Source organism: Phoenix dactylifera, chromosome 18, assembly GCF_009389715.1.
Source record: "Phoenix dactylifera cultivar Barhee BC4 chromosome 18, palm_55x_up_171113_PBpolish2nd_filt_p, whole genome shotgun sequence".
Classification (NCBI taxonomy): Eukaryota; Viridiplantae; Streptophyta; class Magnoliopsida; order Arecales; family Arecaceae; genus Phoenix; species Phoenix dactylifera.
The window spans coordinates 1,592,472-1,612,992 of record NC_052409.1 but is presented as its reverse complement, the minus strand read 5'-3'; the positions used below and the strand labels follow the sequence as shown (position 1 = coordinate 1,612,992).

General features: G+C 40.7%; 3 protein-coding genes across 6 annotated transcripts; 2 read left to right on the top strand and 1 right to left on the bottom strand.

The window, feature by feature from the left end:
• Positions 1-5,379: 5,379 nt before the first annotated feature.
• LOC103707004 (auxin-induced protein 6B-like) lies at positions 5,380-6,042 on the top strand. The gene has a single exon (XM_008791324.3). The coding sequence runs from the start codon at positions 5,408-5,410 to the stop codon at positions 5,774-5,776; it is 369 nt and encodes a 122-aa protein (XP_008789546.1). The 5' UTR covers positions 5,380-5,407; the 3' UTR covers positions 5,777-6,042.
• A 1,586-nt stretch (positions 6,043-7,628) lies between these two features.
• LOC103707003 (U-box domain-containing protein 12) lies at positions 7,629-13,070 on the top strand. Of its 2 annotated transcripts, XM_008791322.4 has the most exons (4): positions 7,629-8,062; positions 9,862-9,978; positions 11,094-11,507; positions 11,595-13,070. In XM_008791322.4, exons 1-4 carry the CDS (start codon positions 7,751-7,753, stop codon positions 12,654-12,656), a joined length of 1,905 nt encoding a protein of 634 aa, XP_008789544.1. In that variant the 5' UTR covers positions 7,629-7,750; the 3' UTR covers positions 12,657-13,070. The 2 variants fall into 2 exon arrangements, with proteins under 2 accessions (XP_008789544.1, XP_038971265.1); XM_039115337.1 differs by lacking the exon at positions 9,862-9,978 and having other exon boundaries at positions 7,635-8,062.
• An 887-nt stretch (positions 13,071-13,957) lies between these two features.
• Positions 13,958-19,219, bottom strand: LOC103707002 (ABC transporter F family member 1-like). 3 transcript variants are annotated; one of them, XM_039115338.1, is made up of 6 exons: positions 18,982-19,219; positions 18,662-18,884; positions 16,877-16,950; positions 16,574-16,784; positions 16,245-16,488; positions 13,958-15,259 (listed from the first exon to the last, which is right to left on the bottom strand). In XM_039115338.1, exons 2-6 carry the CDS (start codon positions 18,878-18,880, stop codon positions 14,202-14,204), a joined length of 1,806 nt encoding a protein of 601 aa, XP_038971266.1. In that variant the 5' UTR covers positions 18,881-18,884; positions 18,982-19,219; the 3' UTR covers positions 13,958-14,201. The 3 variants fall into 3 exon arrangements, with proteins under 3 accessions (XP_038971266.1, XP_038971267.1, XP_008789541.1); XM_039115339.1 differs by having other exon boundaries at positions 18,662-18,887; positions 18,984-19,211; XM_008791319.3 differs by having other exon boundaries at positions 14,202-15,259; positions 16,245-16,479.
• Positions 19,220-20,521: the final 1,302 nt, after the last annotated feature.

The following is a 20,521-nucleotide window of genomic DNA, read 5'->3' as shown; positions in this document are numbered from 1 at the left end:
TCTTTTCATTAATTTATAGAATTTTGGAACTATCTTTTTGCATGGAGGCTTTCTTAGTCCTAGCAAGATAGAGAGCTTTGCGTAGAAAATCTCTTTCTTTTATATTTTTTTCTTATAACGAGTTTTCTTTGAATCATCTCTGACTGGTAGATGGAAGCTATCAACTGAAGCATTTGAATGCAAATCTTCTTATAAGTTCTTTGGTTGCTCTATCAATTTTATATTTAGCTTTTTCTTATACTATGACACCGACCTAGACAATAGTGTGACTTGAGCCTTGATATGCCTCAGAACTAACTATAACTGATATAGTAAACCAACTAATTAAAGCTTGCTACAAGCTCTCGATCAACCAATCAAAGCTTGTTACATGACTAATCCAAAAACGTGTGGAGAGTCCTTCAAATTTTATATTCTCTCCTTAACTGGCAACATCTTAGCCACGATCACGAGCAATTTTCTTAACCACATGGGCGAGATTCGTAGAACATGATGCACAAGCAAAATATCTTCTTGTGACCTTCGAGACATGTGATGGACTACCAAAGATGACAAATCCACAAACCCGAATTCCTCAGTGACGGACACCGACCCTTTTCCATACAAACCATTCCCGAAGAACTCTCCAGATAAGTGCTCTCGAGGCTTCTTACGTCTTTATGTCGTCGTTCTGTCACTCTCACAATGCCTCTGCCGTTCCCTGAAAGTTTTTCTAATTTAGGCGTCGGAGGGTTCCTTGTCGGATACTCTCCGGTAACATGACTTCTTTGTCTTTGTTGTTTTAAGTCGGATCCGATATCAGAGCGAACGTCCGAGCATGATCCTCTCTTTCCAACACCATCTCGAGAGTGACTAGCATTGGAACCAACGCCATCCGAGCACATCAACATCTTCAAAGGCACATCGTGATCTTTGACTAATCTCTACAGTCTGAACAACCAACCATCCGAGCCTTCTAGCAACTCAACCAGCTCCGCATCTTGGTCGGGCTGCTTTCCAACGGCAACAGGTTCGATGCTTAAAACTCCACTTGGCCAATATTACAGAGCAGTTTCCTGTCCATACTCGAATAGATGATGCATACTTGATGCCTCATACAACATATGAGGTTTTCGGGTTTAGGAGTGCAAAATTTGTAGGTTGGAAACCAGTCAGACTATTTAACAAGTCCTCTACTCGTATGAGCCAAATTATCTCTAATCTACCCTCTGTCTCCAAAGTATAAAGAATCGAAAGAAAAGAACAAAGGAGGCTTCGAAACGTTTCAGAGAGGAATAAATGTTTCAGAGTGATATGTTTTCCCGTTACACCATTTTGTCCACAGTACACTAGTTTAAATAAGTTACAGAACTCTGTTTAGATAAGGGGGAGAAACAGAATTGGTTATTTGTTGTGATGGGATAAGGGATGTTGTTATCGATTAGGGAGGAGATGGCGATGGCTTCCATGATTTGAGGAACCGATAGATTCAACACGCCCCCGCAAACTCAACGGAAGATACCGGACGTTGAGTTTAGATCGCAGAAAATGAAAGCGAGACGTCGATAGAGGCTTGGTCAGAGCATCAGCAATCTGATCTTTGCTGGAGAGGAACCGCACAAGAAGTTGGCGCTTAGCAACCTTCTCACGAACAAAGTGAAAATCCAACTCAATGTGCTTGGTGCAAGCATAGTAAACTATATTAGATGAGAGGTAGGTGGCACCAATATTATCGCACCAGAGACAAGGAACCGGTAGCTTGATGAAGCCCAACTCAGATAGCAAGTAGCCAAGCCATTGGAGCTCAGCAAAACCATTCGCAAGAGCCTTATACTCAGTCTCAGTAGAATTTCGAGCAATAGTAGCTTGCTTCTTACAACTCCAGGAAATCATATTAGTGCCAAGATAGATACAATGGCACTAATGGAGCGACGATCATCCTTGTCACCAGCCCAATCAGCATCGGTAAAGGCGTGCAATTGAAGGGAGGAAGACGGTGAAATAAGGAGACGAAAGGAGATGGAGGACTTCAAGTACCGAAGGATCGATTTGATAGCTTGCCAATGAGAGTTCAAGGGACGATGTATATACTTGCAAACGGAATGAACAGAGTAAGCAATATTTGCGGATGGTTCAGCAATGTCAGCAAAAGAGGAGGGCTGATTTTGGTGTGTGAGGCGTGACTCATGAGTGAGGAGATGACAGTAGAGTTCCTCAAGAGATGGAGGATCAAAACGAGTGGTAACCGATGTAACAAAAGGATCATAGTTAGATCCAAGACCAACGAGTAAATAACTTTGAAGAGCATCACTGCTTAACGAATGTCCGGCTAAAGCAAGTTCATCGAAGATCTTCTTCAGGTTACGAAAATAGTCAGTGATAGAGAGGTTACCTTTCTTCAAGCTTGCCAACCGGGTGCACAACTGCACAACTCGTGCGTGAGAATGTGAGGCAAAGCTCCTCTCCAAAGCTTGCCAGACCTCATGGGAAGTGGTATAGCCAATGATTTGGGCGAGAATACCTTTTGAAAGAGAGGACATGAGGGTGCTCGGGATAAGTTGATCCTATTTCACCCACTGATGAAAAGCAGGATTGGGTATCCGAGAACTCTCGGCGTCATCATTTGAAGACGGAAGTAACCAAGGGGATGGGGCTTTGATTGATCCATCGAGGAAACCAAACACATTTTGTCCTCGAAAGTATGGAACCATTTGAGCCTTCCAAAAGAGAAAGTTGTCACGGGTAAGCTTCACTGTGAGCATATGAGGTATCGCTGTAAAGGTGGGATAAGCGGGGATGACATTCTCAGCAGAGGATTCGGAAGGAGATTGCCCAGTGATTGACATCAGGATGTTTGTCAATCATTTGCTCTGATACCATATAAAGAATCGAAAGAGAAGAACAAATGAGACTTCGAAACGTTTCAGTGAGAGAGAGATATGTTTCCCGTTACACCGTTTCGTCCACAATACACTAGTTTAAATAAGTTATAGAACTCTGTTTAGATAAGGAGGAGAAACCGAGTTGGTTATTTGTTGTGATGGGATAAGGGCTGTTGTTGTCGATCAGGGAGGAGATGACGATGGCTTCCATGATTTGAGGAACCGATGGATTCAACATGGAGAAACTTCAACACTAACATAGGTTAGGTACGCTGGGCCCTCGGATTGGCGTGGCATCTCCATCACCACCATTTATACATATGGAATTGGAAAACACTATGAGCATACTTCTTGCAGCTTATCCCCATGGATATCAGACTGGCTTATCCCCGCACGCATCGGATACAAGCAATAAACGTTCCAAAACGAGCGTTGGTTTCTTAAGATATCGAGCGAAAGAAATGAGCTTAAATGTGCGGCAAAGAGACGTCCGGGACACCGCCCCACAGGGGACTGCCCATTTGGTGCCACCAATCCGGAAACTGGGTTTGACCCGGGGATATCTTGTACCGCAGGACAAGGTGTCGCCCGGCTCCAACTAGGGAGTCGTCCTTGAAAGCTGGATATCTTCAAGGTTGGAGACTCGGGCTCTCAGATGAACGACCCAACGGAACTCTGCTGCTGGTCTAAGGGGAGGCAAGGAAGGGAGGAGAAGAAGGGGTCTGATTAATGACAGCTATAATATTTTGCGGAGGGGAAAAGGGAGGCAAGATGCATGGCTGGAGGAGCTTGCATGCATGCCCTCTCTCAAATGAACAACTCAGGATAGAGTTTGGAGCATGATGGGCTTGGCCTTGTGGAGGACCCTGAAGGCGCCAAGGTGGACAATGATTCACCACTAAACGCATTGCTAATATGATCACTCTTTTTCTGGTGAAAGTGATCTCTTTTTAATGTTATTTTGTGGAAGAGACTATTGGAATCTGTTCCAAATGATGTATTGCTTGGCAAATATAAGTGCACTGTAGGCATACAGGTTATACAGAATTGATTTATAGGCAAGTACAAATAGTTTTCCCTAACAAATCTGTTGTGAAAAAAAAAAATCATTTATCTTTAATTAGATACTTATGTACAAATTCTTAATAAATACAATCATGTTCATGAAAAACCTTTGAAAATATAGAATGCTCCATGGAATGGATATTCCTCCATTAACTGGAAATTATGGGTAATTGATTTTTTTTTTTTTTTTGGAAATTCAATGATAAGAGAGTTTGCATGATAAAATAGTCGATCGGGACGGGCCTTTCAATTTTTTTTTTCCCTTCTATTTCTAATTTGGTTAGGTGCGTCGAGGGCACGAATCATCTATAACCATAGGCATGAAAAACTCACATAGGTGTTGATGGTTTGTTGTTTGAGAATGGGTGTATATCATGTCAGCTATCCAATTTAGTCTGCAGTGGGTCACTTCAAGCAAGATAAGATATGTTATGTCCCTCCAAATGGTGCAAATTAAGTTGGGTGCCATCAAAAGCTGCTAGATTGGTTCCGTGAACTTGGTCAGTGAAGGACTCGTCGACCCATAAACAGTGGCTAATTCGCCCTAATAACCTACAAGACTACAAAACTGCATGCTGTTGATATTTGAGCAATGCTCAATTCTCTAGCCATGTGATATGAGAGGATAAGCGTGACTCGCGTTGTTGCCAAACATATGGGTTGGTTAATTATGGATGTTGCCAAATTAAACATTGTTTATTATTATTATTATTATTATTATTATTATATTGTATGGGAGGCTAAGAGCCACCCAGAACTTTATTATGAGAATTGAATTTAGAGAAATAGGATTCACATGGAGTCTTTACAAAAAGAACGATAGAAACAAAACTATTGTAGCCATTAAGAGAAGTTCAGGAAGAATTCCTTGTCTTTATATGATCACAAGATCTTCCATTTCACCAATTCTATGGAGCTTCTATTAAGAAATAATCTCATGTTTCTCTTAACGAAGCAGCATCATGCAGTTCCTGCAACCAGCACAAGGAGAGCAAAAGAGAGAGCTGGATTAATATACTGCTGTCGACACCAGAGGAGCAAATATCGGCCAATCTTAGAGCCTCGCAGAATCGAGACCAAATTTGTGAGCCAAATGGAACATTCTTAGCGTGTTGAAATTTTCGTGTCCATGCAACCGGCACCCCGAAAGCATTTCCCTTGATATTTTGAAAAGTGGATGCATGGTTCTAAAAATTATCTGAGTTAAGAGATATTTGGCTCTAAGCGCAAGTTATGCAAGCATCCGAGGGCTCCCTTCCACAGGCTGAAAGCCATGTTCGGGGCGGGGGGGCAGGCCATTAGGACAAACTGAAAGCCTCCATATACCTACATCACGCTGCACTCAATATTATTCTCTCGAGCTAATCGAAAACAGGCCGGCACAAGCGTATCTCTCGAGACAAGAAGGCAGTCCCATTCCTTTCGCTTAATCCCCTATATAAGCAGCCAAAGGAGCCAAACCTTTGACAGCAAGGAAAAACATGGCCAAGGCAAAGTTCATCAAGAGAAGCAGTGTTCTCAAGCATGCAGTTCAAGTCCTGCAGAGGAGTCTTCTTCCATTCTTAAAGATGAAGACTGCTCCTTCAATATGGGGTCATTTATCCGACGAGTTCGAAGAGGCTGACAGAATTGGGGTGCTGCCGGAGGATGTGAAGGAAGGCCACTTTGCAGTGGTGGCAGTCTTTGACGAGAAGCCAAAAAGATTTGTGGTGTCGTTGAGCTGCCTCTCACACCCAGTGTTTCTGAGGTGGTTGGAGTTGGCAGAAGAGGAGTTTGGGTTCCAGCATGAGGGGGCCCTTGCTATACCCTGCCGGCCGAGCGATCTGGAGAAGATAATTACAGAGCTGTGAGGAAGAGGACAAGTCCCATGCATGCATGTCCATTGGTTCTCCATCTCTTTTTCTTAAAGGAAAAAAAAAAAGGTCTGTTGATCGAGTCGCAATAGCAAGGATCAGATTGGATCTTATTAACCAGAAATCAGAGATGCATTTGCTATGCCGTATTTATTGTTAGGCAAGCAATTGAGATGTGAATGATGATTGTAGCATGTGGATGATTAAGATCGAATGCATGTGTAAGTTTGCTTGATTGATGATGATGGACATTGTTTGCCGAATGAGTGTCGTACCACCAGATCGATAATACCTTCATCAATTTTGTGTCTGAAATAAGGAATGCTGGATGTACACGTTGTTTGAAATTAAATTATCTCCACGCATCGTGCGCAAATTGCATCCATCCAAGCTTCCTCTATAGGTTTCATTTCTAGTATCCGTAATTAGGACCTACATGGTAGTTCAAATGTGCTCATTATTCGCTCGCACATGCAAGTCTAATTCATCCCGACATGGTATGGTCAAGACCTAATCTTTGATGGTTAGGGCTTTTATCGCTTCTCCACTACTATAATTGGAGCCATTTCCTCCAGTAATTTTCCATCTAACCTAAGTCTATTCAACATACTGTGTAGAGGCTGTAAACAATTTACAGACAGTCATTATGTAGCTCTCGTCAATAAAAAGACTTAGTATCAAAGTAATACACATGGAAAGCTAAAATAATTTGGGTTTTTAGTATCATTTGGCAGTGGAGTTTGCAGACTGTGATACGGTTACTCAAAGACATCGAAGTAATTCGGAGTTTAGCTTGAAGCTAGGTTTATTTCCAACCTTCTCAATTAAATATTTAGAAAATATAAGTTACGAAAGTAGGAGGATAAATATTGACCTTCTCAATTAAATATTATAAAATACTTTGTCAAAACAACTTGCCTAACAGATGAGGAAAACATGCATTAAGATGTTAGGTGGAATATAATTATAACTTTGAGGCATCATCATGCAGCGCTCTTCATGCCATCCATAATTAGAAATCCACAGTCAACATCAACATCTCAGTGTACAAGGCCACGTTACCACCAAACTCAACTAAACTAATGGTGATAGGGATTGTGAGTTTAAAATATTGGTAATAACCAAAGGCTCCTAAATTTCCAATAAATACAAATATTTAGTTAATTGGATGTCTAAACTCTATTGATATTTTAATTTTAATTAAAGTTGCAAATTAGAATCTTGGACATGGTCTCTATCAAGCTGTTTAAAAATGGGTGGCTACGCAAGCCGAATTTTTTATATTCCACCTGCTCTGTTTGACAATTGTGTCGTGTACGAACGGTTGGTGTGGCTGATGGAAAATGTCTGCCTTCCAGCTTGTCCGAAAACTACCATAATTTTTTTATTTTTTAATATTAATAATAATAACAATAATAACTATCATTATTAGAATAAATTATAAAAATTATCTAAAACTAGAAATAAATTATATTTACATCCAATAAATTGAAAAATCACACTTATTTTTTAAAAATTTATTTTTATCTAATACCGTAGCTCATAACTTGTTAAATTATTGATCTTAAATAAGATTCAAGTGCTATATTAGAAAAAATAAAAAATAACTAAAATAAACTTAAGCAAAAAATAAAAAACCAATGACATAACTACATAAGAATATATATATTGCCATTCAAAAATAATTTTAATTTTTTATATAATGTACGTAATTTTATTAACATTATTAATTTAACAGAATTTACAAACTATTAATTACAAATATAATAAATATAAATATTAAAAAATATAATTTATTATTATTATTATTATTATTTTGTCTTGCTGTTATAAAAGTTCTCGCCGCGGGTTGCGTCTCCGCTTTCCCCACCTGCTCTCTCTCGTCCTGTCTATTGTATTATTCTCCGGCATCAAAACCAATTCATTTTCTCGCAAAGAAATCGAATTCGATCTCCAATTAGGATCGTCGCGATGGGGCCGACGACCGACGAGGAGGAGCCGGAAAGCGGGGGCGGCCTCGGCGGGATCGCGGTCGTGGAAACCGTGTCGAGGGCGGTGGCGGAGATAGCGGGGCTGCCGGAGAGCCGGGGGCCGTTGAGGAGGCTTTGCTGCGATCTCACCAGGCGGGTGAAGCTCCTCAGCCCGCTCTTCGACGAGCTGAGGGACGGCGGCGGCGGTTCCGTTAGAGAATTCCAGGCCCAAGCCCTCGCCTCGCTCCACGACGCCTTGGTGGAAGCCAAGGAGCTCCTCGTCTCCGTCAATGATGGGAGCAAGTTCTATCAGGTACCCCTATCGCTTTTAATTCCGGTGCTACTCCTTCTTTCTTTCATGTTGGAGGTTCAAAAGAGCCACCTTTAGAATCTTGAACCCTAGAGATAGGGGGTTGCTTCAATTATGCTTTCTAGTAGGGAAGAGATGATAATTGAGTGTAGCCGACTTGAATTATCCAAATTGGAAATTATTGATGATGGTGAATCTTATAAAAAAGGATGCTTGGTTAAGTTCAGAGACGTGATTTCTTCACCAAACCCCGTAATTTTGGGAGTATGTATGTATCTGTATCCGTATCTGCATCTGTATGTGTTTATGTATATGTATACACAGTTACACACATATACATAATATATATATACACACATATGCATGCATGTACGTATGTATGTATATGTACATGTATGTATCTATGTATGTATGCATGCGTTCATGTGTGTGTGTGTGTGTGTGTATGTATGTATGTGGCCATATACATCAATTTGAAGGGAGAACCTAATGTCCAGGATAGCCAGATTTTGAAGAATTTTATTTTCAATTGCTGGCATGCTAACATTCATGCAACATTATGTAACCATGCACATCACTGTTCATTTGCATGCTCTAGTTAAGAATAGACTTTATTCCAATAAATCATGTCATTCTGATATTGTACAACCAGGATAATGAAAACTAAGTTTTGGTGGAAAACTTTTCACCAATGAATTTTTGAAGTGCTCCGAAAATTGCTTGTTGGCGCCTCAATCTGGTATGAATCACATCCGAATTGATTGCATACAACTGTGGCCTATGCTGGAATCAGAGTCATTCATGGGCTGCAGTGATTGCTATGGAGAGAAAAAGAAAGGCAAATAACTGATTTCTTGCCTCTGTAAGTGACCGTTGGAGAATCGAGATATGACAAGTATATGGTAGCTACGCTCTTCAATCCAACTTTGATTAACTTGGTTATTACTGCCATACTATCAAGACCAACCTTAGTTATGTTCAATATACTTTGTTGTCTCAATCTTCTGCATTCTTTTTTAACTTCCTCCAGCCTCTATGTTACTTGTAACAAGAAAGCTAACATATAATTACCTTGTCAATTAATGAGACCCCTCCAGTTATGGAGATTTCAAATCATTTAATGCATGTTCTATCCTCAGTTTCGTATAGATTTCAAATAATATGATGTGCAGTCCATATTTCATTAACGAGCAAATTAATCTGTAATTGCTTAAGGTAGAAGCACTTTTGTTGATGATTCAAACATATGCAATTGATTAAATAGATTAGAACTACTAAATCTTGACATGTGATCTATCTTTGAACTGATTGATTATCGATTTGTATTTTCTTGGGAAAACTATGTCATGTCCATATCTAATTGTTCTTGAAACTTAAGATGCATCACACATCCATGCAAATACAAGTTGATCCTTGTATCAGGCCAGCATTTAGCTTAATTTCAAATACTCTGACATCCTATCTGCAGTGCATGCTGGGTTAAGAAAGTTATCAGCTAGCCAACCTAATTTTGCTGCATTTGGGGCAACTTTGGAATACACAGAGTTTGTTATGGTTGAATGGACCCTTAACCCTTAGGGTAATGCCTTTATTGGGCTGGGCATCGATAGCAAAAGGAGGCACCCTGTTTTTCTTAAACTGAGCTTAGAAGAACAGCAGCCATAGTATTACAAGAGAGATAAAAGAGGTGGCTTACTGTTTCTGCTAGCCTGAAAGAACAACCATGTCATGAACAGTTAGTCAACTTTACATTCATTTCCCTTGTTTGTATATCTCTAAACCAATAATTTATTTTGCACCAGGCTCTACAAAGGGAAAAGTTTGTATATCAATTTCTAGAGGTGACCGAACATATTGAGAAGGCACTAAGTGAAGTATCCTATGACGAGCTCGATATATCTGAAGAAGTTAAAGAGCAGGTAACATCAAAGAAAAAAAAGCGTGATCCTATCAAAATATATATATTTCATTAGAACTTGCCTTATACTTAAGTTTATGGTGTATCCTGCAAGAATTTGATCATGCAACCTAAATATGAATTTAATTAGTTCATATTGGTATTTATATGCTTATTTCTGTAAAAAATCCTTTGAAATCATATTCCTTCAGTTTTTCCATTGTATGTGCTTCCATTGGAGCAACTATCATTCCAAATGACTGTGCTATGCACATCTATTTTAAGTGAATTCATGGGCACAAACCATACATATCTGGAGCATCAATACTCTTATGAAAAGGTTTCTAGATTTTTTAATCACGTGCATTTTGTATCGCTGCCTCCTCTTTCCTCAAAAAAAGAGGGGAAAAAAAGCTGATTCCTCACTGCCATGACATGTCCCCCCCTTCTTGTTTCCTGTTGCCTGGTTAAGTTGGATGGAGAAAAAAATTATATAGTTACTACATGCATATTATATGTAATGTTTTGAAAGTCAATTTCTTCTATCACGTAGCTGATGGCATGAATAATAATTACTGTACCTGCACTAGCAGCAGAGTATGAATATGCACAGCCACAGTAAATCTTGTCCTGTTGTAATTGGGGAAGGACAAGAACTTTGCACATCCAATTAGCGCCTTTTCATTTCCTTTTGTGGTGGTACAATTTGGGTTTGGAGTTGAGCAATCAACCCAAAAAATAAATAAATAAAGCTTTCTCTTCTCTTTTGACTGTTTTGATTCATTTTGGTGAAGAGGGCTGATACAGCCTGATAGAGTGGCAAGCCATTGAGTCTAAAAGAACAACTGGCAACAAGAAAAGATTGGTAAGACACAATACAACATCCCCATCCATCCCCCACCCACCCAAGCAAGCCAATGTGATCATGTGAAAGTTATATGCACAGATATGTGGTTTCCTTGAATACCAAAACATCCAATATGCCATATTCCTTTCTTTGGCTTGTCCACATCCATCATCCATGCATGTGTCCCCCATTTCTTCTGCTGGTATACTTTTCAGCTACATTCATATGGTATGAGTATGGTAATCTGATCAAGAATTATGGCTGAATACTGACTTTTCAAAATTTTCCAGATTGAACTTGTGCATGCCCAGTTTCGAAGAGCAAGAGGAAAAATTGACTCGCCTGATTTACAACTTCTCCAGGACTTAAAATGGGCACTCAGTGAAAAGCACTGTGACCCTATTATCCTTAGAAGAATTTCAGGGAAGTTGCAACTCAGCACAATAAATGACATGAAGAAGGAATCGGTTGCTTTACATGAAATGGTAATTTCTAGTGGCGGAGAACCTGAGGAATGCTTGGACGAAATTTCATCCTTGCTGAAGAAGCTTAAAAATTGTGTAGTCGTGGAAAATCCTTCTTCTGATACTCTCAAAAATAAAACAAGCTCTGTGAAGCACAGATCTCCTATTATCCCAGATGATTTTCGGTGCCCAATTTCCCTTGAGCTGATGAAGGACCCGGTCATCGTCTCCACAGGGCAGGTAATAATTATTGTAATCTTAGACGAACTTAACCTTTTTCTCTAAATAGTCTTGTATAAGTTATTTGTATCTTTCTGCTTTTTGCAGACCTATGAGAGGTCTTGCATCCAGAAATGGCTTGATGCTGGACACAGAACTTGCCCCAAGACACAGCAAAACTTGTCTCACACTGCTCTTACTCCTAATTTTGTCTTGAGAAGCCTGATTGCACAATGGTGTGATGCCAATGGCATTGAACTGCCAAAGAAGCAAGGGAATTGCCAAGCGAAAAAGCCAGGATGTCACCCAGATTGTGACCGTGCTGGTATCAACTCACTATTGCAGAAATTAAAAAGTGGGAATCAAGATGAGCAGAGGGCAGCTGCCGGTGAACTGCGGTTGCTCGCAAAAAGGAATGCAAACAATAGAGTGTGCATTGCTGAAGCAGGTGCAATTCCATTCCTTGTGGAACTCCTATCGTCTCCGGATCCTAGAATACAGGAGCATGCAGTTACAGCGCTCCTCAACCTCTCAATCAATGAGAGCAACAAGGGCAATATTGTGAATGCCTGTGCAATACCAAGGATAGTAGGTGTGCTGCAAAATGGGAGCATGGAGGCAAGGGAAAATGCTGCAGCTACCCTTTTCAGTTTATCAGTTGTAGATGAAAACAAGGTGACAATTGGGGCAGCTGGCGCAATACCTGCACTTGTTGATCTGCTATGCCAAGGTAGCCCAAGAGGTAAGAAAGATGCGGCAACTGCAATCTTTAATCTGTGTATCTACCAGGGTAACAAGGTGAAGGCTGTGAGGGCTGGGCTTGTGGAACACCTGATGAGGCTATTAGTGGATCCCGGTGGAGGTATGGTGGATGAGGCACTCGCTATATCGGCAGTACTTGCAGGCCATCCAGATGGCAAGCTAGCAATTGCACGGTCAAACCCCATTCCTGTCTTGGTAGAGGTGATGAAAACTGGAACCCCTCGAAACCGCGAGAATGCTGCTGCAGTGTTATGGTCGCTATGTACTGGTGATGCGCAGCAACTGAGAGCTGCAAGGGAATCAGGTGCAGAAGAGGCACTGAAGGAGCTCGCTGGGACCGGAACCAGTCGCGCCAAAAGGAAAGCTGGAAGCCTTCTAGAGCTCATGCGCCAGAATATGGAGGCATAAGGTGGTGGTTCAACCTTCATGCAAAAGCTATTATTGGTGTTTTTGTTTAGGTATTGAAGAGCAAGGCTGATTCCTCACATGCACATGTAAATGATCTGGAAAACGTCGTATAAGGATGTGGCTTGTCTCTCAGTCTTGGCCCTTGTAGAAAAGCAAAAAAGCTGCAATAATCAACTCCTGATTGCTTGTTCTAAGTTTTGAGTTGGCATGCAAAGTTACTGTTTGGTTAATTTAGTGTCGAAACTTGCTGTAGTAATGCTTGGAACCATAATATGAATGTACAATTCTAAACTCTGTAGAGAAAACGTCAAGTAACATTAGGGAAGAACTGCCAACTGATTAACCACTGTGTTGAAATTTGTAAATTGTATGATTTTGATAGCAGAAAAGCATCCAAGACGTACTTGTTATTCATCGTTTTGAGGGTGATGGCAGAGGAAAAAAGCACAATGACTGTTTGGATGCATTTTTGATTTCCATGGTTCTCAATAGGCCTGGAGTAATTTCAAAGAAAAAAAAACTAGTGGAAATTCCTCCAACCTGGTTGGTAGAATTTCAAAGATCATTCTTAAAAAAAAAAAAAAATCCCCAAAATCTACTCATTTTTATGTCTGTTTGGATGGTTGGCTTGGATTTTTTTTTCTTGCCATAAAATTTGGACTGGTCCAAAACTATTTCTAAATATTTATGAACATAGATAGTCTAATCTAGAATATAGACTTAGTCCAACATATAATTTTATGATTTTGCTATTTGTATTGGTTCAATCTATAAACTCTATAAAATTTTTTATCCAATCATTCAAATATGCCCTTAGAATTTTTTTTTACCTATGTTTTGCAAGCAACATCAACTTGTCAGGACAAAACATTACCTCGTACTTAGACATTAAAGCACAATCTGTCCCCATTTAACTCACTCCCTTTCTCCCGCACATTTTCCCCTTCGCATCGAACCAGCCCCAAATGAACACATTTGGCCCTGGTCATATCATAATTCGTTTATAACCCTCGCCATTTACTTTCTTCATTGATCACAATGAGATGCATGACCTCAGTTCTCTGGCTGCTAACCAAGGAATACATGTTCTGATTTCCTCATTGATATAACACCAATCCAAACCTGAGCTGCATTCAGTTCCTCAGACCACCTCTATCTGCAAGTAAATTCTCTTTCCATAATCAGTCACAAACTTTCAATCCTAGATTTCATGTATCATCATCCCAAATAAACACGCTCACTTGAAGATTTTGCAATGCTCGTATTTTAATTGCATTTTGGTGAATTTAGCAAGCAAGAAATTCAGAAAAAACATTATACTATATATTAAGGCTAAAGAGTAAATCATCTTCAAAGAAGGAGAAAGCAAATTACTCGCGCTGCTCCAAGCAGAGGCTTCTTCAGGCCTTAATAGGCTGCCCAGGAACATTGAATGAAAAACAGAAGGCAGTCAGATGTAATAAATACTGCCAATATTACAAATATTAAGGATTCACAATATAAGCTCCATGATAAATTTGAGATGTTTCTACTTCCTTTCAGAACTCACTCAGGCAACCCAGCCCTATTCCTCAGATGCTCTTTGAAGTCCATGATGTCGCCCTCCCACCGAGTCACTGTTTGATTTTCACACACCCAGATCTCCTGAGCCACCTGGTTGATCAGCCTGAAGTCATGACTCACCAAAACTAATCCACCATCCCACTCATTCAGCGCTTCTGCCAAGGAATCAATAGTTTCAATGTCCAGATGGTTTGTTGGCTCATCTAGCAGCAGCAGGTGGGGCAGCCTCCAGGCCAACCAAGCAAAGATCACCCGGCTCCTCTGTCCATCTGACAAGTTCTTCATAGGCATCACCTGGGCTTTTCCAGACAATCCAAACTTACCTATCGCAGCCCTCATCCTCTCCTCCTCGTTCCCAGGGTATTCCTTCATCATGAACTGGAGAGCTGGCATCTCCAAATCAAGCTTCTCTGCCAGATGCTGATGGAACTGAGCAATCCTGAGATGATTGTGACGCCTTACCATACCATCCAGTGGACCAAGGTCACCAGTCATCAGCTTGAGCAATGTGCTCTTCCCTGCTCCATTAGGTCCCACTAATGCTATCCTCGAATCAAGGTCCACCCCAAAATCAAGGTTCTTGTAGATGAGGTTGTCAGGGGTGTACCCAAAGGTGACTTCCACAAACTGCAGTACTGGTGGAGGAAGTTTACCCACATCCGTGAAGCGGAAGACCAGTACCTTGTCCTTAACAACCTTCTCAGTAAGCCCACCACGCTCCATCTTAGCAAGGGTTTTCTCCTTGCTCTGGGCTTGGCGGGCCAGCTTAGCAGAACCATGACCGAAACGAGCAATATACTCTTTCATGGAAGCAATCTGCTCCTGCTCCCATCTGTACTGCTTCATCTGGTTTTCTTCCAGCTCGGCTCGGGTCTGGACATACTGGTCATAGTTGCCTGTGTAGAACTTAAGTTTCCTGTTCTGCATGTGGATGATGTTGGTACAGACACCATTAAGAAAATCCTGAGAGTGTGAGATGACGACAAGGATACGATCAAACTTTTTTAGCATCTCTTCAAGCCACACACATGCTTCAAGATCTGCCACAAAGACAAAACAAGAAAGAAATCTGAGCTCAATAGATTTCCTGTATCACAAAACAAATTATAGGTTCATTTAAAAAGCCCATGACATGCCACAGGTACGCTTGAGCTCATCTGGGATATTGATAATGCTTGAATAACCTCAGCTCAGCACCACCAGCCTATGTACCCCAAGGACTAGGATGACCAACTGCATGTCTACCCAATTAGAGGTGCCCCATGGACTAGCTTGATTGACTGTACGTATGTATAGCTTACGTGGTGGGTTGGGTTTAGGCCAGGTAAGGGCGAATGGCTTGGTAATCTGAGATAAATTAACACAGTTAAGACACTCAACATAACCCAAGTATCATGAATTAACTTTCACATGAATAACATATATAATTACGCATCACAGAGCACCATCCATACATGACAATTTTTTTGAGCAATATGCCAGGATTTGAACTGTAGAGCTCTCCCAAGAGTAAGCCTTCAGGAAAGAGGTGCCATCTAGCTATGACAGGGTGGTTGACATACATTAAAAAACAAACCTAGACAATTACATAAGCTTTAGAAACCTTAGATCCCATTATTATGTTTAATAAACAATTCTCATAGTTTATCTTGCAGTGGAGCATTGTACAAAACATGGTTTCCACTATTGTCATTGAATGTTTTTCCTCTTTTCACCGAAAGAGGACATGATTGCCTAATAGTTCCCAAAAATATTCATTGGCCATCAGCCCCTCAAGCACATTAGCTACCACCTAGTCTTGTTGTCCAAAGACCCACCTGACCTCTGAAGCACCCTAATCCAATCCTTCTTTCGGGTAGAGAGCTGGCTACCTTATTAGTCAGATCGACTTTCCCTGCCCAACTATGCATTTCTACACCCAAAACTCCATATAACATGGATAAATTCTTAAAGGTAATGCTATTTATGACAAACAGAGTATTATGCTATTTGCTGATATTTAGATCCAAGGAGTAGAAACTTTACCAAGATGATTTGTGGGCTCATCAAGTAAAAGGATGGTTGGGTTCATAAACAGTGCTCGTGCTAGCGCAATCCTCATACGCCACCCACCCGAGAAGTCTCGAGTTTTCTTTGCTTGCATTTGTTTATTGAAACCAAGCCCATATAAAATTTCAGCAGCGCGCTTCTCGGCAGTAGAGGCATCAATTGCGTCTAAGCGCTCGTAGATGCGTTCCAAACTTTCTCCACCACCATCATCCTGATAATGCTTTCACATCAGAAAATTATTTCAAATAACATCAAAAATAAAAATACTTCTAATTCTAATGCTTAGATGTGTCTTAAAACCACACCTGAGCTGCCAAGATTTCAGCTTCTTTCTCCAGCCTTAGCCTTTCTTCATCACAGTTAATGACAGCCTGAAGTGCAGACATGTCTGAAGCTTCAATCTCCCGGGTGAGGTGGTAGATATCCATGTGTTCAGGAATTGGGAGCTCCCTACAACCTATTGATGTAAGGAGAGTAGACTTCCCACAGCCATTCAATCCAAGCAGACCATAACGTCTGGAGGAAACAAACATTTAGCACGAGATTAACATAATAACATGTGGTCCAATTTATTTGTATGAAAAGGTTGATATGATATATGGACAGACCTTCCGTAATTAAGCTCCAGTTCAGAATCGACTATGAGGTCATGTCCATGAAATGTTAATGATAGAGACTCTATCTGAAATGTGCACAATTTGCAGAGAAACATCAGAATATTAAAAATCCAAAGAGATGTATGTAACAGATTACTCATCGTGAACCATGAAACTTACCACACATAAAAGTACAACTACGAGAATGCAGAGATAAAAATACAGAGTACCACAACATGAATACTAAACAGTCGGTCGCCTAGAACATGATTAAAACAGTTACTGATTTTTACATAGCTACTTCCTTATATTGAGCAGCAAAAAGCACACACAAAAAAATAACAAATATAAGTGCCTATTTAATTAGAGAGAAATTAAAGTTGTTGGGTGAGCTAGGTGTAGTTGATAAGGAGTTAAATTAAAGATCAACTCTTTCACGGTATCCATTAACAGGTAAGGAATCTTGAGTCCACCTCAGGTTTTTTGCTAAGGAGTTACGTGAGCTATTGTACAGATGCTTCTAAAGCTCCAAACATTTCACATGTAATTGATAAGTGCTGCTGCTTTATGCAAGTAAGACGAAAAATAATCTCCATGAGCATTTTTTTTCTAAAAGAGACAAATATCATATTCTACATGAAAACAAAAGAATAAAAAATGAAGATGGCCCCTAATGCTTAAACCAATGCTTACGATAAATAGAAACCCATGCACTAGTTTTCCTATTGCAAAAACTCCTCCAGCATTTTTTTTTCTACAATCAGCAATGAGCATATGAGATTCTGAGAAGTAATAATTCAAACAAGCATCCATTTATAATAGAATTGTACAACACATAATACAGCCTAGAGTGAAAAGAAAAAATAAAAAGCAAAAGATTTACAGCATTCACCTCAACATGCCTAAGCCTGTGTAAGGAATAAACAGAAGTAATTCATAGTATGCAAAAATAGCAACACAATAGTAACAAACAAAGAAATATTTCCCACTACTTATAAGTTCCCAGATAATTGTTCAGTCCCAATATAATTCTCCAGATCAGAGAACGAAACAAGCTTCAAAATTCAAGACAGGGTCCCCACATAAAATAAGTAGGAGGCCTGATTTGTAATAGCAAGGGGCTTCTGCATCAACTTACCTACTACGAATGATTTCCATTCACTGAATCTGTTTTTTTTTAGCATTTTGTCCAAATCAAATTGGACGTAGATGATCACGATCGAACAACTAAAAGGATATCCAAAGTTAGTGTTTTTTTTCTTGGTAAAGAAAAAAGAAACAAAAAAAGCGTCCAATAGAGAACAAGAAGCCATTTTTAACTTACAACGCTGTTCAGTTAAGGTAGTAAACCAAGTACGATAAATTAGCAGATTTTTCATCGTTCTTTACCAACAACACATATGATAGGAACTTCATACTATCAGTGTAAACAATGAAACAGAGTTAGCAGATTTTTTCATCGTTCTTACCAACATGACCTATGATAGGAACCTCGTACTAGCAGTGTCAATAATAAAACAGAATCACCATTTCAACACAAGGACATCGGATTTAGAGCTACAAAGGAATCATCGCATTTTGCCGTTCAAACTTGGAACTCAACTCGAGATAGAGATCCAAAACCTAATATTACCGATTCTCTGACCTCACTAAAGCACGAAAATCAGAATTCTGGAACTGCAAAATTCGCCTAAATTTTCATCCTTCGGTAGCCAACATTCCGATTTTGATACTTCTAAAGAATTTATTATTTTTTTTTAAAAAAAAAAGATCTGCGAGAAAGTAACGACAACTTACATGGATATCTCTTGAGAGGGGATGAGAGGCAAGGACCCCGGTGCACGTCCGATCGGATATCCGGAGGGATCCAACACCATCTGCAACCTTGTCAGCTCCACCGTTCTGCGCCTGGACGGCGGCCTTGGACGACGACGTCGCCGGAGATTTCCCTCCCCTCTTTGCCGCCGCCGCGGCCTTCTTCGCCGCCGCCTTCTTCTTGCTCGCGTCCGACACCATTCTCCTGCTTTAAAAAAATCCAAGAAAGACCCTTTAAAAACGCTCCAAGAATCCCGGATCGATCAAGAAAACTTTAAAACTTAAAAAGCGAAATTACTCACACAAAAAAAAAAATGCTAGGAATTGAATCAGCGGGATCGGATAGGACGGCGGTTTCTGGAGATGCGGCGAAAGGGCGAGGGTTTGGGAAAGAGCAAACGAGCTAGGGTTTTTATTTAGGGTTTGCCTTTTATTCCGATCTAAGAAAATTAAAATACTATATTCTTTCCTCCCTCCAGAGAGAAGCAGGAAAGAGATACCCCGATCGAAGGGTTCCAGGACCCGCGAAGGCGAGCGAGCTCCGCCCTTTATGGCCCTCCAAATTACTTTTTTTATTAATATTATTTTCCTTTTTTTGCGCACGTGTTCCGTGGAAAACCACTCATAAGGTCGGCGCTTACGTGTATTTCTATGCGAGGATGCATCCGGTCCGTCCGTAGTTCGCGGAGGACAACACGAACGGCAGATTAGGTTATCGCATAAAGGTTGCGAAAAAGGGCGTGCGTAGTTTTGGGGCGCCGGGGTGGTGCCGTCATGGACCGGGTGGCGGAGGGGGGCGGAGAGGGCCAAATCTATGGGTGCGTTCTTGATCGGCAGCTCGGTGAAACTTTTGTGATTGACCTTGACTTCTCGTAGTGGGGCGGGCGGCATACGTGGCCCCCATTGTTGGGAGCCAAATGGCATAATTCCTCCGAGTTCACGTGAAGGTTAATCGACAACCACGGGAATACGTGGTAGCTTGTGATTTGCTGCCAGCTTGACTGGTGAGCGCACGTGCAAACGCGGTTTGACACATGGAACGGCACAAACCTCGTCGTGATCGGCGGCCCGAGATCAAGAATGAAAGTGCCGGAAAATATAAAAATAACAAGAAAAATTAGAATTGGAGACGCAAGCGCACCGAAAGGACGCCTCACGGGAATCTCACCCACCTTGCAAGGCTAAACCTAACAGCGCCCTTGCAAAAGATTGCTACTACGCCAAAAATGCCGCTCTCTTGCCCTTTTCCTAGACTAATTCACTCCACTGAGTTTAGGGCTCCTACTCTTACATTCTAAAACAGATGCATGAGAGAACCCAAAAAGGTTAACAATTAAGCTAATGTTTCATAATCGCACCAATTACTTGATACCACGCCTATTCTAAACGGGATAGCTCGTGGAATAGGAGCATGATCATATCCATCTATAGAGCACTCTTGCCCTCTTATCTAACAAGAATGCACTGCCAAGGGGCATAAAAATAAAAGGAATTGTATGAACTAAAAGTGGGATGGTGTCTATGCTTCCGTCGCGAGCATCACATATCCCAACTACTAGTTCAAGGCAAGACAAGCTGCCTTCAAGATGAGAATATGGTATCTTGAAGATCATATGATTATTTATTCTAAGCTAATTATTCTCCCTTTTTAGGTTCTAGTTTTATAGATAAGCATCTTAAAGGTCACAAGAGAATGGAGAGCATAAATAGTGTTGTCGCTGAATTTCGAACCGAGGTCGGAGCACTACTTGGTTTGCTTTGAGAATAATGTGATCCAAACTAAAAGCGACAAAGATGTAGAAGAACTAGTTTCCTTCGAAGATAACCTGCAAGAAGTTTACT

Excerpts from the sequence above, each read along its gene's own strand:
- LOC103707003 (XM_008791322.4), top strand. The coding sequence starts at position 7,751 with ATGGGGCCGACGACCGACGAGGAGGAGCCGGAAAGCGGGGGCGGCCTC. Across the intron at positions 8,063-9,861 it reads ATGGGAGCAAGTTCTATCAG|GCTCTACAAAGGGAAAAGTT; the intron begins GTACCCCTATCG and ends ATTTTGCACCAG. Across the intron at positions 11,508-11,594 it reads TCATCGTCTCCACAGGGCAG|ACCTATGAGAGGTCTTGCAT; the intron begins GTAATAATTATT and ends TGCTTTTTGCAG.
- LOC103707002 (XM_039115338.1), bottom strand. The coding sequence starts at position 18,880 with ATGGTGTCGGACGCGAGCAAGAAGAAGGCGGCGGCGAAGAAGGCCGCG. Across the intron at positions 16,489-16,573 it reads CTGAAATCTTGGCAGCTCAG|CATTATCAGGATGATGGTGG; the intron begins GTGTGGTTTTAA and ends CTGATGTGAAAG. Across the intron at positions 15,260-16,244 it reads TGAGCCCACAAATCATCTTG|ATCTTGAAGCATGTGTGTGG; the intron begins GTAAAGTTTCTA and ends TCTTTGTGGCAG.
- LOC103707004 (XM_008791324.3), top strand. The coding sequence starts at position 5,408 with ATGGCCAAGGCAAAGTTCATCAAGAGAAGCAGTGTTCTCAAGCATGCA.